We start from the raw sequence: 13,453 nt of genomic DNA, 5'->3' as shown, positions 1-13,453 counted from the left end.
GAGTATTTTCAGAGGATGCAGCACTACACCCCTGCTCCTGAGCTCTGTGAAGTCACCATTCATACTCTGTGTAAATAACACACTGCACATCTGTTTATAGAGCTCATATCCAAATATGTATATATTATTACAGTATACTGTTTGCTACATCACAGTATTTCCATTCGGCTTCATCTTATTCTATTCAATATGTACATTTGTTTCTTGTTCCTGCAAAATGTTGTCTATTGCACAATTTGATGTTGCATTAGGAGCCTCACTCAATATATTGATTGCCAGAAATATGTTGTAGCTATATGACAAATAAAACCTATGAACAATGACCTGTCATTTACTTGTTTCTCCACAAGATGGGGCCCTCAGCCTGTGAGGGAAAAAATAGACACCTCCTTTATTTACGTTTTTATAATTTAATATTTGCACAAACTCAAAAATAAAACGGAGTACTTCATCATGTTGTGTTACATTGCATCTGGTGCATGTGCGTTGAATGGAAGGCTATACCACCAGTCTTCCAAGAAAACATCTGTCCTGAATGGGCTGGATAGTTATTCAAAAAATGTGAACGAAATCAAAATAGTTCTATGCAATATCCACATCTCAGAAAACCAATATTTGGTAAAGGCAAAATATGTAAACATGTCTGAATGAAGTAAGTATATTCCCGGGTTACAAGCGTGTATTTGATAGAATTGATTAAAAAAATATCCTTGCTTGGAACAGATCCTCAATTTACTATGTTTGTCAATGATCATTTGGATAATGTTTAAAATATGGTCATAATGCCAATTGCAATGTCATCCAAAAATAATTTAAATTAGCTATTTATTTTTCAAATTGTGCATGCAGCCCTAGTCCTGAAATAAATGGTATAGTGGCCTCTTCTGTGTCCTGATACATCTACATCATTCAAATGGTATCCAAAACTGTCTCTGCATTGTTTCGGAGGGTGACCTGTACATTCACATGTCTCGCTTCACTTGTCTCCTTCTTTAAGCATCACTCGCCACTGTCTGTAAACCGTGCGCCTCTTCCTCCGCAGCTTTCATCTCCCCGCTGCTCTCCAGCTTCCCTTTGCCGCTGAGCGTGTGGTGCGCCAGGAAAACCACAAGCACGATGAAGAACACAGTGCACACTATAATCGCCACGAGCCCCCCCACTGTAACCGCGGAGGGCTGCCTGGTGGGGTCTGGATGGGGCACGGGTGGAGCTGTGGGGATGCTCGGAGTCGTGCCCTCTCCAGAGCCTCCATCGGTGCCATCTTCGTTTTTTACGCACGTGAACTCTCCAACCAGCATGTACCCCGGATAGCACGAGCACACATAGCTGCCAAATGTGTTTTTACAAGCTTGATCACAATATGAGTTCTCGCACTCGTCCATGTCTATGCACACCGTGTGCTCGCCCCTCTCCTCCGAGATGTACCCCTCGGGGCAGTAACACTGGAACTTGTCATTGGGGTCGCACTCCGCGGGGCACTCCTCCACCCCACAGTACAGTTTACACTTATGCATCGACTTTGGGTCTGCTTTATATCCATCATAGCACGAGCACGCGTAGCTCCCGGGAGTGTTGTCACACAGGTGCTCACACGGAGCGGACGCGCACTCATCCACGTCGACGCACTGGTCTCCGATCGGCGCGTATCCATCCATGCAGACGCACTGGAACCCTCCGATGTGGTTGACGCACACAAAGTTCTCCCCGGGACACTGCCTCTCATCCCTGCAGTCGTTGAGGTCCACGCACGACCTGCCGTCCTGAGCCAGCTTGTACCCTTGCTCGCACGTGCACTCGTAGGAGTCTCCGTTCTTGATGCATGCGTGCGCGCACCGCAGCGGCAGGCACGGGTCGTCCACCATCACCTCGCAGGTGACATTATTTGCGGGGTTCACGGTTTGACCCGGCGGGCAGTAGCACGTGGACTCGTGGTTAGGATTCACGGTGCATTTGTGCTCACACCCACCTTCGTGAATCTCGCAGCTCCAAGGCGCCTGGATCCACTCCTCGTTGAAGCAGACATACTTAGTCTCAGCTGGCATTAGTACAGCGGTGCTGCCGAGAGGCAACGACAGCAAATCCTCTCCCATAAACCCCATCGGGGTTCTGTAGAGGACATACTCGCCCTCTGCAGCAGCCAGCCCTCTGCACGGGTCACTGAAGCTGTACTCGCAGAGGAACCCAGACGCATGTTCCGCACATGGCTCCTGGGTCCATTTAAAGTCGTCCTCTTTGGAAACTGACACGCAGGCATGAGCGGAGCAGCTGCTGTCAAAACTCTGAGCCCAGTGGAGAAAGTCACTCTCGCTGTCTTTGGTGACCCACTGGAAGCCTCTCAGATCCGCAGCAGGGTCCGGGCAGCCGGCCGGGAGATGTAACCCGATCCAGAACCGCCCCGTGATGTTCCCCAGCAGAATATTCAGAACATCTTGGGACACCGAGGAGCGCACCGTCATTAAATGCCCGCCTAGATCTCTGCATTGGTCTCGCGCGGTGGTGAAGTCGCTGGGATCCCCGGACACAGAGAAACACTGAGTCCCGAGGCAGTATACGCTATTCAGCTCTATCCCGCTGGAGCTGCCCATCAGGAAAGTCAACAAGAAAACAACATGTCGCGTAACCTCCTTCATCTTTAAGCCTCGGTTTTGTCCGTTTAAGATCTCGTGCGTTCCATCAGTCCATAGGCCTTTTGTTTGGGAAGATGTTTGTCTCGCATTTATAGCCCCCCGACTCCATGTTTAGTTGTCCCGGCGGAGGAAGGCAGTTGATCAGCCCGCCGCGCTGCCCACTGAAAAAACTTTCTCCTTTGCAGGGCGGACCACATCCCCAATTACGCACGACTTTTACGCACGTACGCAACGAATCCGCGTGCACGCAAAGGGGGCATTTCCCCAACGCCCCCCATTCGCAGTAGCCCCTCCCAACTCCACTCTGCACTATGGGGAATAAGGCTGCCGGTCACACTTCAGAACCAGTTTCCTTAAAGTTCTTAAAGGTTACAGAATTGACCACAAATATTTAGACTTTTTCAGACATTTTATTAACATTATTGTCATTGTATCTCAAAAACAGACCTGGGAAGGCTACTTCGGAAATGTAATATGTTGTAAATGATATATTAAAATTGTATTGTACATTTTCTTAGTAAATTGAGTAATTCAAAAAGTGTATTCCTAAATGTTATAACCTTTCTAATACAGGTTTTAAATTGGACAATAAAGCTGAAAAGTCCTAACATTTTAAATTGAAACCTCAGTGAAGTCCTCTTAACAGAACTACCTGTTTCAAACTTTTAATAAATGTTTTTTGATATCATTTGATAAAAATGGACCACAGAATGAAAGACTTTTTTAACAAAAAGATCTTGCTCTTAAGTCAGCCCTTTTTAAAGAAACAACATTTGCATTGTTTGTTGTCATTTAATTGCATTTTGTTAATCAGTAACTGATTGAAATGACATTTAATATGTCATTTCATAACATAATCGTTGCATGTAATCTATATTTCCCCAACACTCTTCAAAAGACGTCAGAATATGGTAGAGGATAAGACAATACAAACTTAAAATATGTTGATTATCGGACAAAATGCATGAACACAGATTTGTTTATGAAAAATCCTGTCAATCTATCACATTTACTCCAAACCTTTATTATTGTGTACTATTGATTCCAGCCAGCTCTATGACTAAAATGTACAGTATATATATATATAATTAGGAGAAAAAGAGAACCGTGACAATGCAAAGAAGGTAGTTATTTTTTCAGTTCAGTTCACAAGTCTTATCTAAATGTGTTGCATGTACATTGACATAATAGCATTCATTGTTTAGTTAATCACTCAAGCCTCTTTTTACAGAAGGTATGATCTCTCTTTTTATCGTTCCATAAATCAGTAAATATTCAACAGCCATTACATTTTTTTAAATACAATGTTATATTACTTAGGCTTTGAATAAAATGAGAATTTTCCCCTCTGTAAAAACCTTTAGAATAAAGATAGCAAAAAAACTGGAGTGGAGAATCCTTGCTTCGAGTATGAGTAGTACAACTATGGATTTAAAGGTATTTACCTCTAGTGTATTTCCTTACGTTTAAAAAAAAATGAACTTCGTAGATTTTAGAATGTTAAATGATTCACGGGACATTAGTTATATGCATCAAAAACAGTTCCTATAGCAACCAACTCATCCCAAAACAAATAGTGGTCCGGACAAAACTTACACATACTGAGCATTAGTATCAAATGTCATAGATCCAAATGCATCACACGACATATGACATTAGCAAACATTCGTCATGGTGAGTCATTAGCCCTCTGTTAAAAAAAAGCACTAAAATAATGTGCACTTCACTAAAGACAACTTTTTTGTATACTTAAAGTTTCAAATGTTATTCTACCAAAATCAAAAAAAAAATCATAAATAGCTGATACAAACAGTGTAATCATTACAACATGTGGAATGTTACAGTACATTTGCAATGTGTGTATGAGTATCAGGACACAGTGTGTTTTACAGCGAAAAAGTATCAAATTATTGCTTCTGTAGTAACATAATCTATTAACACTCCATGATTATAAAAGGTATCATACAAAAAATGCTATTAGACTTTGTCATACTGTATTTAGTAAACTGGCCTTACTGAGAAAGAAATGTTTTCATTTTTCTACATTTGTAACAACAAGGCTCATAAGAATTGGGCAAATTACAGTGGGAACAATTCCATAAAGCAATCTATAATACATTCAGAAAGCAAGTCCAATATCTATGACTTTACAGTGTGTGGTGTGGTGCAGCGTTATGGATAAATAATCAGATTCCCGTTAACACTGCCTGTGTCTCAGAGGACATGAACCAGTGGAAAGTGACATTGTAAAAAGTGTAAGAGCAGCATAGTTCTTTAAACTCGTTAAATAAAGTATTTAGCAGTCATTTTTAAACAGTTTGTCGAAGGATAGCCTCTTATACGTCTCTGTGGTCACCTGCTGCAGGTAGAAAATATCAATATCTGGGTGTTTGAAGGTGGAAAGCTCAAATTTGCCGCACCGTTTGACTGCGTTTCGGATGAGGAAAAACAGCAGCAATGCACACAGCGCCATGAATAAAGTGATGCCCAGGACGCTGCCCGTCTTGATGTAAGTGGGCACTGAGGCCGGGTGAGAACCGACGGGGGTCGGGTACGGAAGATGAGAGCCTGATCCCTCATCCTCAATGGGAACACACTTGTTCTTCTCTTGATCCATGTAATGCCCCTCAAAGCAAAGACACGTGAAACCACCAAATAAATTCTCACACGCTTGATCGCACTGCCAACCCTCACACTCATTGATGTCCGTGCAGAAGGAATTGTTGTCCTTCATGTCTGAAATGTAGCCGTTGGGGCAGAAACATTGAGACTCGTCCTTGTCTCCCTTAATGCATATGGCTTTGCAGTCTCTCTCCATGCAGATCACCTCACACCTGGTTGGGTCCTGGGGTGACACCAAAAACCCCTCCTTGCACACACACTCATAAACCCCGTTGAATTTCTTACAATCCATGTGCTCACAATGTTCACAGATTGTCACGTTCACACATACTCCAGCTTCTTTCTCGAATCCCTCTTTGCACACGCATTTGGATCCTCCCGGGGTGATTTGGCACTGCTCGCCTTCTCGCGCGCACCGGTTTTTCTCGCACATGCCTTCCTCGCAGGAAATGTTGTTGTGGTGGAGTGTTTTCCCAACAGGACAGGTGCATCTGTGTGTTGTAGGACTGCAGTTGTGTTCACAGCCGCCCTGAAACACCTCACAGGTCCAGGGAGCTTGCATCCAAATGTTTGAGGAACACACATATTTGGAGTCTAGATATTTGGCGCCAACCTTTCGTGCTTCAGCGATGGTTCCCATCTGGAACATTTTCGAATCGTACAACTCGAAGGTGTACTTCACCTGCAGAGGGGGAAGCATATATAGATATTTTACTAAAGTAAAAGCAGCAATACTACCATGTTGAAATAATCTGTTAGAAGTAAAGTCCTGCAGTCAAATACTAATAAAGAAATAATTGTTTTAGCATAAAATATTCGTAAAGTACCAAAATGAATTATTAGGCATAATGCTATGTATGCTAATATGTTAGCATGTTGGAGATGCTAAAAGGGGGGTTAAAGGTCAACTAGGTAGCTTATTCTATATTAAAACATCATTAGTTGTTAGTTGATTTATTTTGTAAAATACATTTAAAATGTAAAAGTTAGGCTGAACAATTGATTTAAATATTTATCAAAATCGCAATATAATATGCTAATATATTGTATTGCTAGAGACGTCCCCGGCTACAAATCTACAGACTTAAAGAAAATATATTTGCTCGTTACAGATCGTCGCAAAAAATAAATGCCACTACGATCATTGTAATATATTCTTCTATAGAAATTAGACTGATTACGAAAAAAGAAAGTATTACTTGCAACAATATCGTGACATACTGTATATCGCAATCGCAATATTTAAATAATTGCCATTTAATTTAAAAATGTGCTACCCGTTTAAAAAGTAACTAGAAGTAGCCTATAAAGCAAAAATGTGTGAAAAATACCTATAACGAGTAGACCTCAAAATGTAAGGAAAAATGAACGTGTATAGCCGTCAATTGCAATATATGACTTTCTTCATTTTGAATATTGTGAATATATATCCTATGTAATCACTGTTAAATGGTTTGGCTATTTAGCAGACATTTTTAAGTCTAATATAACAAATGGGTTGGTCTGGCACCAACAGTCTCTGAATAATTGAGTAAAATATAAAATATGTTGCAACCGTCCCCAATCTCCCCTACTTGAATATCCTAAAGCCCAGTACTTGTTAGTATACCCTTCACCACTGTTCACCTGTATGTCTGTGCCCGCTGGCACTTCACTGCAGGGCTCCTGGATCGGATACTGGCAAAGGAACCCGCTCAGGCTGCCTCCGCACGGCTCCCACAGCACCGAGGAGTTCGACACGGAGATGGAGGGGCACATCTGGAGGGCTTCCCCCGCCGACCTGAAGTTTTTTTTTGAGTCAAACCAGTACCTCCCTGTGGGCGCAGCCTTCAGGATCTTCAAGAAGTGCTTCGAGTTGGAACTTAATAACTGTCCCTTAAAGTCTCCGCAGCTTTTCTTCGCGCCTGGAAAGTCCAGGGGGCTCGGGAAGAACGCAAAGCACTGGTTCCCGGTGCAATGTCCGCGCTGCGACGGCACCGTTTCCTGCAGCGCACAGAGGAGAAGCGCACAGAAGAGAAGCGCACAGAAGAGCCGTGTAGCGACCATGATGTCGATGTTAGTGAAGCTGCCGATGGTGGAAACCGTGTTGGACGTTCTGAATCTGAACCAGCGACTGACAGCTCCACATAGTCCCCATTTATAAAAGACTGCTGTTTTGTTTTTTTGCTGTCAGGCGAGGAAGGAAGTTCCGTTCAGGCCACTGGTTAAAGCCCCGGTCTGATTGCTCAACCCCCAAACAGCCAGGAGCCTTATCTCAAATAGACTGGCCCATCAAAACACACGCACGCGCGCGCACACACACGTACACACACACGCACGTGAACTTTTAATTAGAGAGAGAGATCCCATAATTCCCTCCCATGAGTGGCTCTTCACTTTCTCGATTTAGATGATATTAAGGTTTCATGAGAAACTTCTGCCAAAAGTCAACCGGAAAGGAGAAAAATATTAAGTAATTTTTTTTGGGAGCAGGTACTTTCGAGTGGTATTCACTTATGTTGTCATATTAATATTGTGTACGTTATTAATTAAACATATATTTCTTTTTTTTCTTTTTGAATACTCTTTTCATTGTAATTTTTCAAACATTCAGACGTAACATATCGTCCATTACTCCTAGAATCGCCGTCTGAGGGTTTGAATTAAACTGCTTTAAAAAGTAGGAGAACATGTCTTCATTCAGCATATTTATATTGTATTATCGCTACGATATAAATGTGTTAGATTTAGCAGAAAACAGACAAGATACCAAAGACTAGTTCTGTGTTATTCAATACATCAAAATAGGGAACATTTGTCAAATTCTCCAAAAAAAAGCTACACCAATTCTTTATTATTGCACTAATAATGTATCAAATGACTATGTGCAGTATGTTATGTGTAATGAGAAAAACCTCACTAAGATCAGCATCTCCCTTCAGCTTTTTGGAGTATTTTAATATATTTCGACTTATTATTTAGGTTTCACAACGTGCAACTTAGTTTAGATTTAACTTAGTTGTTTAGTATACTTTAGTTAGGTCTGAATCACCAAAGTCAAGAGAATAATGAGATGATTTAAAGACCAAGAACAAATCACCAGTTACAGTAAAAATGTATTTAATTATAGAACCTAGAGAAGAACCCCTTTCAGGAAAAACGCTGACTCATGCATACAAACTTCCTTTAAGGTACAATAATAACCGTTCAGGTAGAGACAATTGTCTGACAATCTAAATCCATCATCATGCTTCAGCTTGAAGTGGAGGAAGAGAGCTGCCTTCCACTTTCCCTAGAGGGGAACCTGACTGTAATGAAACAGGAACAAGAGGGCAGGACATACTTCCTAAAGCCACAGGGTGCAGAAACAAAGACAAGACAAGAATGACATTACATAAACCCACATTCCTATTCCTTGAGCTGCTCAGTTTCCAGGTGGAGTTTTGATTGAGGGAATGTGATCACGTCCGATAGATTCCCGCCCAAAGTGACAAAGAGTGACTCATCTGATGAAAGATAAACATATTTCAGTGCACTAGAATAATCAGGAACTCGTCAGCTGTAATCTTGACCTAGTTAGAGATCTGCAAACTGATTTACAACTGGCATTACAGCATGTTTGAAAAAGTGCTGCCCACAGGGCTCTACTCCAGTCCTCCTTGTTTCCCCTCATGAGAGGGGTGTGGTGTGATGGAGCCGGGTGGAGGGGATGTGACAGAGGCGTACGTGGATGGAAATCCTTTGTTCGTGTTATATAAATAAATGATCAGTTCAGTGTTTTTATTTGAGGAGGGAATGTTCAATGTTAAGATGTTGATCTTTGCTAGGAGGCCTGGCAGTGGGCACCATGGAGTAAATCCAATGCAGTGACATACTGTGTTATCTGAAGTCGGCTCAGTGTCCGTAAATATTTTCCCTCATATCTATCTTTATTGCCCACACTAAGTTTACCCGAGGGAGCCTTCAATATGTGCCTGACAACAAATCAAAGCAAGCTCTTTCCAGCCTTCCTTTGCAATGTTTCCGTAGTAACCATGTGGTGTACTTACTTTATTAAGTTTTGGTCAGTGCCACTAACAACAGCCCCAGTATGGTCTTATTTTCAATTCAATATGTGTGACAATGCTCTATACTTTTGTTTGCACTTGTTAAAGGGGCCCTACTATGCTTTATGGGCCTTTCCCTTTCCCGTAGTGTGTTATAGGTGTAATACTCTGTAATGGTTTGCAAAGGCTAAAATCCCAGAGTTTCTCTCCCACACACTCCCCCCTTTTCAGAAACGCCTCCATTGGTCTCCTTTGTTTACTTCTTGAACATAGTGGCATCAATAGGTAACACTTGCGTCTCTGTTGGCTAGCGCTCTAACATATTGTACGAGATTTGCTAAGGTGCGGGACATTTCTGACACATCTCTAAGCCGTTGACCAATCACAACAGATCCAGCCAGCTAACCAATCAGAGCAGACTTGGCTCTGGTTTCAGACAGAGGGTGAAAAGAGGTGCTGCAGCACAGATAGTATGAGAAAAATAAAGAGCTTTTTGAACATTAAAGCATAGAGACATGTCACAGTAGAGGCACCAAATACTAATATGGACCTGAAAGTGAGCATAGTAGGGCCCCTTTAAAGCAGCTTCGCTTGTTTTAGCTGTAAAGACCTTGCTAGTTTCCTGCTGCCTGTGAAGTGCCTCATACGCCCAACTGACGGCCGAATGCTAAGGTCACTTCTTCATCCTGCTACTAACTGCAGTTAAATACTTTATTGAAAGTAACATGCAATCACCCTCATATCAGTGCTCACTATCCACCCTCCCTGTCTTCTAGAAAAGGATGTTCCATACAGCTAAACATCATTCTCCATTACCTTTCGAGGGACACCTATTTTTTCCCGGTTATGGTCCACAATGAGTCTTGACCAGCAGTTTCATTGGTAAAAGTCCTCTAGTTATTTACGTACCGACTTCAAACCTCCACTTCCAAAGATTGTAATTTGAACTATATTGGATAGGTCAAAAACTGTTGTTATGGCAACACGTGCATCTGCAGCTTGTTAATTACCCAACACTTACTGTGAAATTCCTCTTAATTTACAATGTAATTTCTCTTGATTCATCAAAACACATACAATACTGACAGAAGGGTAATCAATGTTCATCCAGCAGAACAAATTAGTAATATTTGGGAATTTCATTTATTATTTGTTTTCTTTTGCTGTTATTTTAACACTGTTAAGATGTGGGCTGATGCCGAAGTAACAACATACTGATACCGGTTAGTAAAAACCATGAATTAATGCTTTGACAAGTCTGCAGACAGACGGCAGGCGAAAAACCTTTTAAAATGCGTGTTTTCTAAATGGAGATTGGCTAAGCTAACGCTGTTTAAGCTCCGACCGTCCACACTCACAACAACGGCCTATACAGACATGAATAAACCAGCGACTGTATTCGCTATGACACAGACAGTCTGTGGTTTGTACTTGTTTAACTTTTGTCTAGTTTCTGAACAGATATGAGGAACTGTGAGCTGGAGTGCTAACATCTAACAGCTGATGTTGTTTTTCTGTGGTTCGCATTGAAGATGACGTCACGGCTCCGCCTACACTGCGTTACTATAGTTACTGCCCCAGCTACTAAACTGTAATGGCAGCATAAAGTGAGCCCGTCCTAACAAGGCCTAACAAGGCCTAACTATACTGTACTAAGCCGAGCGAGGCCCTGCAATGGAAATGCGCCATTAGAGGATGGAGAGCTGGCACACTTTAGCCGTGTTACACCTCAAGAGTTAACTGCCACACAAAAGCAACAGATTGGAATTTACCCAACCTTTAATCTAGAGTAGAGAACATTTTCATTGTCAGTTTCATGCCAACTGCGTGAAGGTACAGCCAAGGACTACAGAGAGTGAGATAGAATTGTCACCAGTCAGGGAGGAAAAGGAAGGGGTTTCCATATCAAGGACAATGAGAGCTGAGTTTAACTGACCAGTGGGTTTACACACACACATATGTATTTAATCTGCACATACAGATTCAAAAACACAAGGAGGCTCTACATGTTTGTGTATTTGGATAAACACACACACATGCATGACACTTTAGTTTCTCACCGCCCTGTACCACCCATATCCCGGGGAGGCCACGGCCCATGTCATGGCTGGCACCAGTGGGCAGACAGACAACACATGTCCACCCGGTTGACCTTTCCCACACTAACACACACACACACACACACACACACACACACACACACACACACACACACACACACACACACACACAGGCAACATTTCATCTCTACCGCTGGGTCAATTCAATCTGAATTTACAAAACATTTAATGTCTTTTTACATAAAGATTTTAATTAATTTAAATTATGTTTAACATGATACATTCATATATTATTATGAGTACTTTTGATGGGTACTACCCCAAATGTTAAAAATGACAGATGTCTGTTGTGATTACGATAAACTCAAGTAGGACACCCCAATGGCAGATGTTCTGTCATTTGTTAACATGAGTTTATATACCTGTAAAAAAAAGTTGGAACATGAAAACATTACCAGCAGGGTGAGGGTCCCATTCATCACCTTCCTTTAGAGAGCGGTGACTCCTATGCCCCTTTCCACCAAACTGGTTCCAAAGCCAGTTCCGTTGTAGAGCCTGATTTAGCTCCGGTTCTTCCTGTTTCCACAGCATCGGAGCCGCCTCTAAGCACCGAAAACTTGAAAAACTCAAGAAAAAACGTAAAAACAGATACTGTATCATGTAACAACAACACATAACAGTCACCTCAAGTCGTTACAACATATAAAGTTTATTGTGGTCTAGCGTAACACATGCATATAGCTAATCGCTTGTTGTTACTTTTAATTAGAGCGGAGGAAGATAGCACGTTATTATCGCGTAATGCATTAATGAATTAACTCTGACAATTATTTTATCGCGCATTAACAGTTTTCTTTATTAATATTATTATTTTGAAAGTCCGTTGATCACTGACTCTGAATACACATTCAGACAAACCATGGGTCACAGGAGGGGCGGGATGTTGATCAGTATTCGCTTAGAATGGGCGTATCATGTGTCTGAACCAATGAGAGCATTTGGGGCGGGCCTTAGACTGCTGCATCGCTCACATGAACGGAAACAGAAACGAAGTGGCAGGGACAGAAACATGGAGAAATGTACCGAACTCTTACATGGACATTTTACATGTCTTTCAGACCACAGAGTTATTTGTAACCACTGCAAAGTAGAATTTTCTTATCACTTGACTCTGAGGGTAACTTGTTTTATAACAAATTACATAAAACATTAATGCTCTGGCAGTGGAAAATAGCTTTGGTTTTATATTTGATTTGTTTACATTAATTAAAGTTGAGATTTGTAATAAATATTTTAACTGCTACTGTGGAGGGAATACTGCTGTTAAAAAGCACCTTAGTTGTTGACATGACATGTTTAAAGTGTTTTCAAACCACCCACTTTTGTTCATATAGCAGTACTTTTAAAATAAAAGTGCACAATAAACTACTTTTGAGTTCATTAATGAATTTTGCGCATATCAATGTGATTAATAGCGATTAAACATATTAAACAACGTTGCCCAGCACTACTTATAATCAGGGACATTTCAAGACCCTCTGGGGGCCCCAGGTAGAAGAGCCCCAAGCAGTTGCCTGCCTTAGATGTAGGCAAGTATAACACATTCATTTGAACAATCTCACATTCCTCTTCATTTTGTGTTGCTGTCAATATCTGCCATTAATGGATTAAAATGGAAACAAACCTAGCAATTCTATTGCAGAAATGTTGTGCATACAAAAAATGCACAACAAGCAATATATTGAACTATATGGGAGGGATGTTTTAAGAAAAAAAAAAAGCTAAACGTTTTTCATTCATTACTTAAGCCTTGAAATACAAATTGTTTCTCTTTTCTGGCAACTGAAGTGTAATGTTCTCTTAACATCACCTGCAGCAACAAGAAAGTCAGAATTCTGGTAAAAATGATTTGCAAAAGTAGGATGTTGTCAAGAGCTCTTCACAACATCCTACTTTTGCTTGTCAGGCCTTTGAAATTCTTGCAGGTTTTGGTCTTGCTTTCCCTCCCCGACCCCCGCTGACCTGTGAGGAACTTGCTGTGAGGATATTGTGTTTCACCATCTGAGACACACAGATAAATACTGGCAGTGTAAATCATGTCCTGTGTTGGGGCGCGGGG

At 41.5% G+C, this 13,453-nt stretch overlaps 2 protein-coding genes across 2 annotated transcripts; both read right to left on the bottom strand.

Moving 5' to 3' along the window:
- Window positions 1-390: 390 nt before the first annotated feature.
- LOC104954605 (thrombomodulin-like) lies at window positions 391-2,830 on the bottom strand. Its single transcript, XM_010781755.1, has one exon. It carries the CDS (start codon window positions 2,628-2,630, stop codon window positions 993-995), a length of 1,638 nt encoding a protein of 545 aa, XP_010780057.1. The 5' UTR covers window positions 2,631-2,830; the 3' UTR covers window positions 391-992.
- Window positions 2,831-4,680: 1,850 nt separating this feature from the next.
- LOC104954603 (thrombomodulin-like) lies at window positions 4,681-7,480 on the bottom strand. Its single transcript, XM_010781752.1, has 2 exons — window positions 6,876-7,480; window positions 4,681-5,931 (listed from the first exon to the last, which is right to left on the bottom strand). The coding sequence occupies exons 1-2, from the start codon at window positions 7,293-7,295 to the stop codon at window positions 4,924-4,926; spliced, it is 1,428 nt and encodes a 475-aa protein (XP_010780054.1). The 5' UTR covers window positions 7,296-7,480; the 3' UTR covers window positions 4,681-4,923.
- Between the last annotated feature and the right edge of the window lie 5,973 nt (window positions 7,481-13,453).

The sequence above is a fragment of the Notothenia coriiceps genome, unplaced genomic scaffold (genome assembly GCF_000735185.1).
Source record: "Notothenia coriiceps isolate Sejong01 unplaced genomic scaffold, NC01 NC01_scaffold00023569, whole genome shotgun sequence".
In the NCBI taxonomy this organism is placed as follows: Eukaryota; Metazoa; Chordata; class Actinopteri; order Perciformes; family Nototheniidae; genus Notothenia; species Notothenia coriiceps.
The sequence above is the reverse complement of the archived record's forward strand: the minus strand, read 5'-3'. Positions and strand labels throughout refer to the sequence as shown.

Excerpts from the sequence above, each read along its gene's own strand:
- LOC104954605 (XM_010781755.1), bottom strand. The coding sequence starts at position 2,630 with ATGAAGGAGGTTACGCGACATGTTGTTTTCTTGTTGACTTTCCTGATG.
- LOC104954603 (XM_010781752.1), bottom strand. The coding sequence starts at position 7,295 with ATGGTCGCTACACGGCTCTTCTGTGCGCTTCTCTTCTGTGCGCTTCTC. Across the intron at positions 5,932-6,875 it reads CAGCGGGCACAGACATACAG|GTGAAGTACACCTTCGAGTT; the intron begins GTGAACAGTGGT and ends CCCCCTCTGCAG.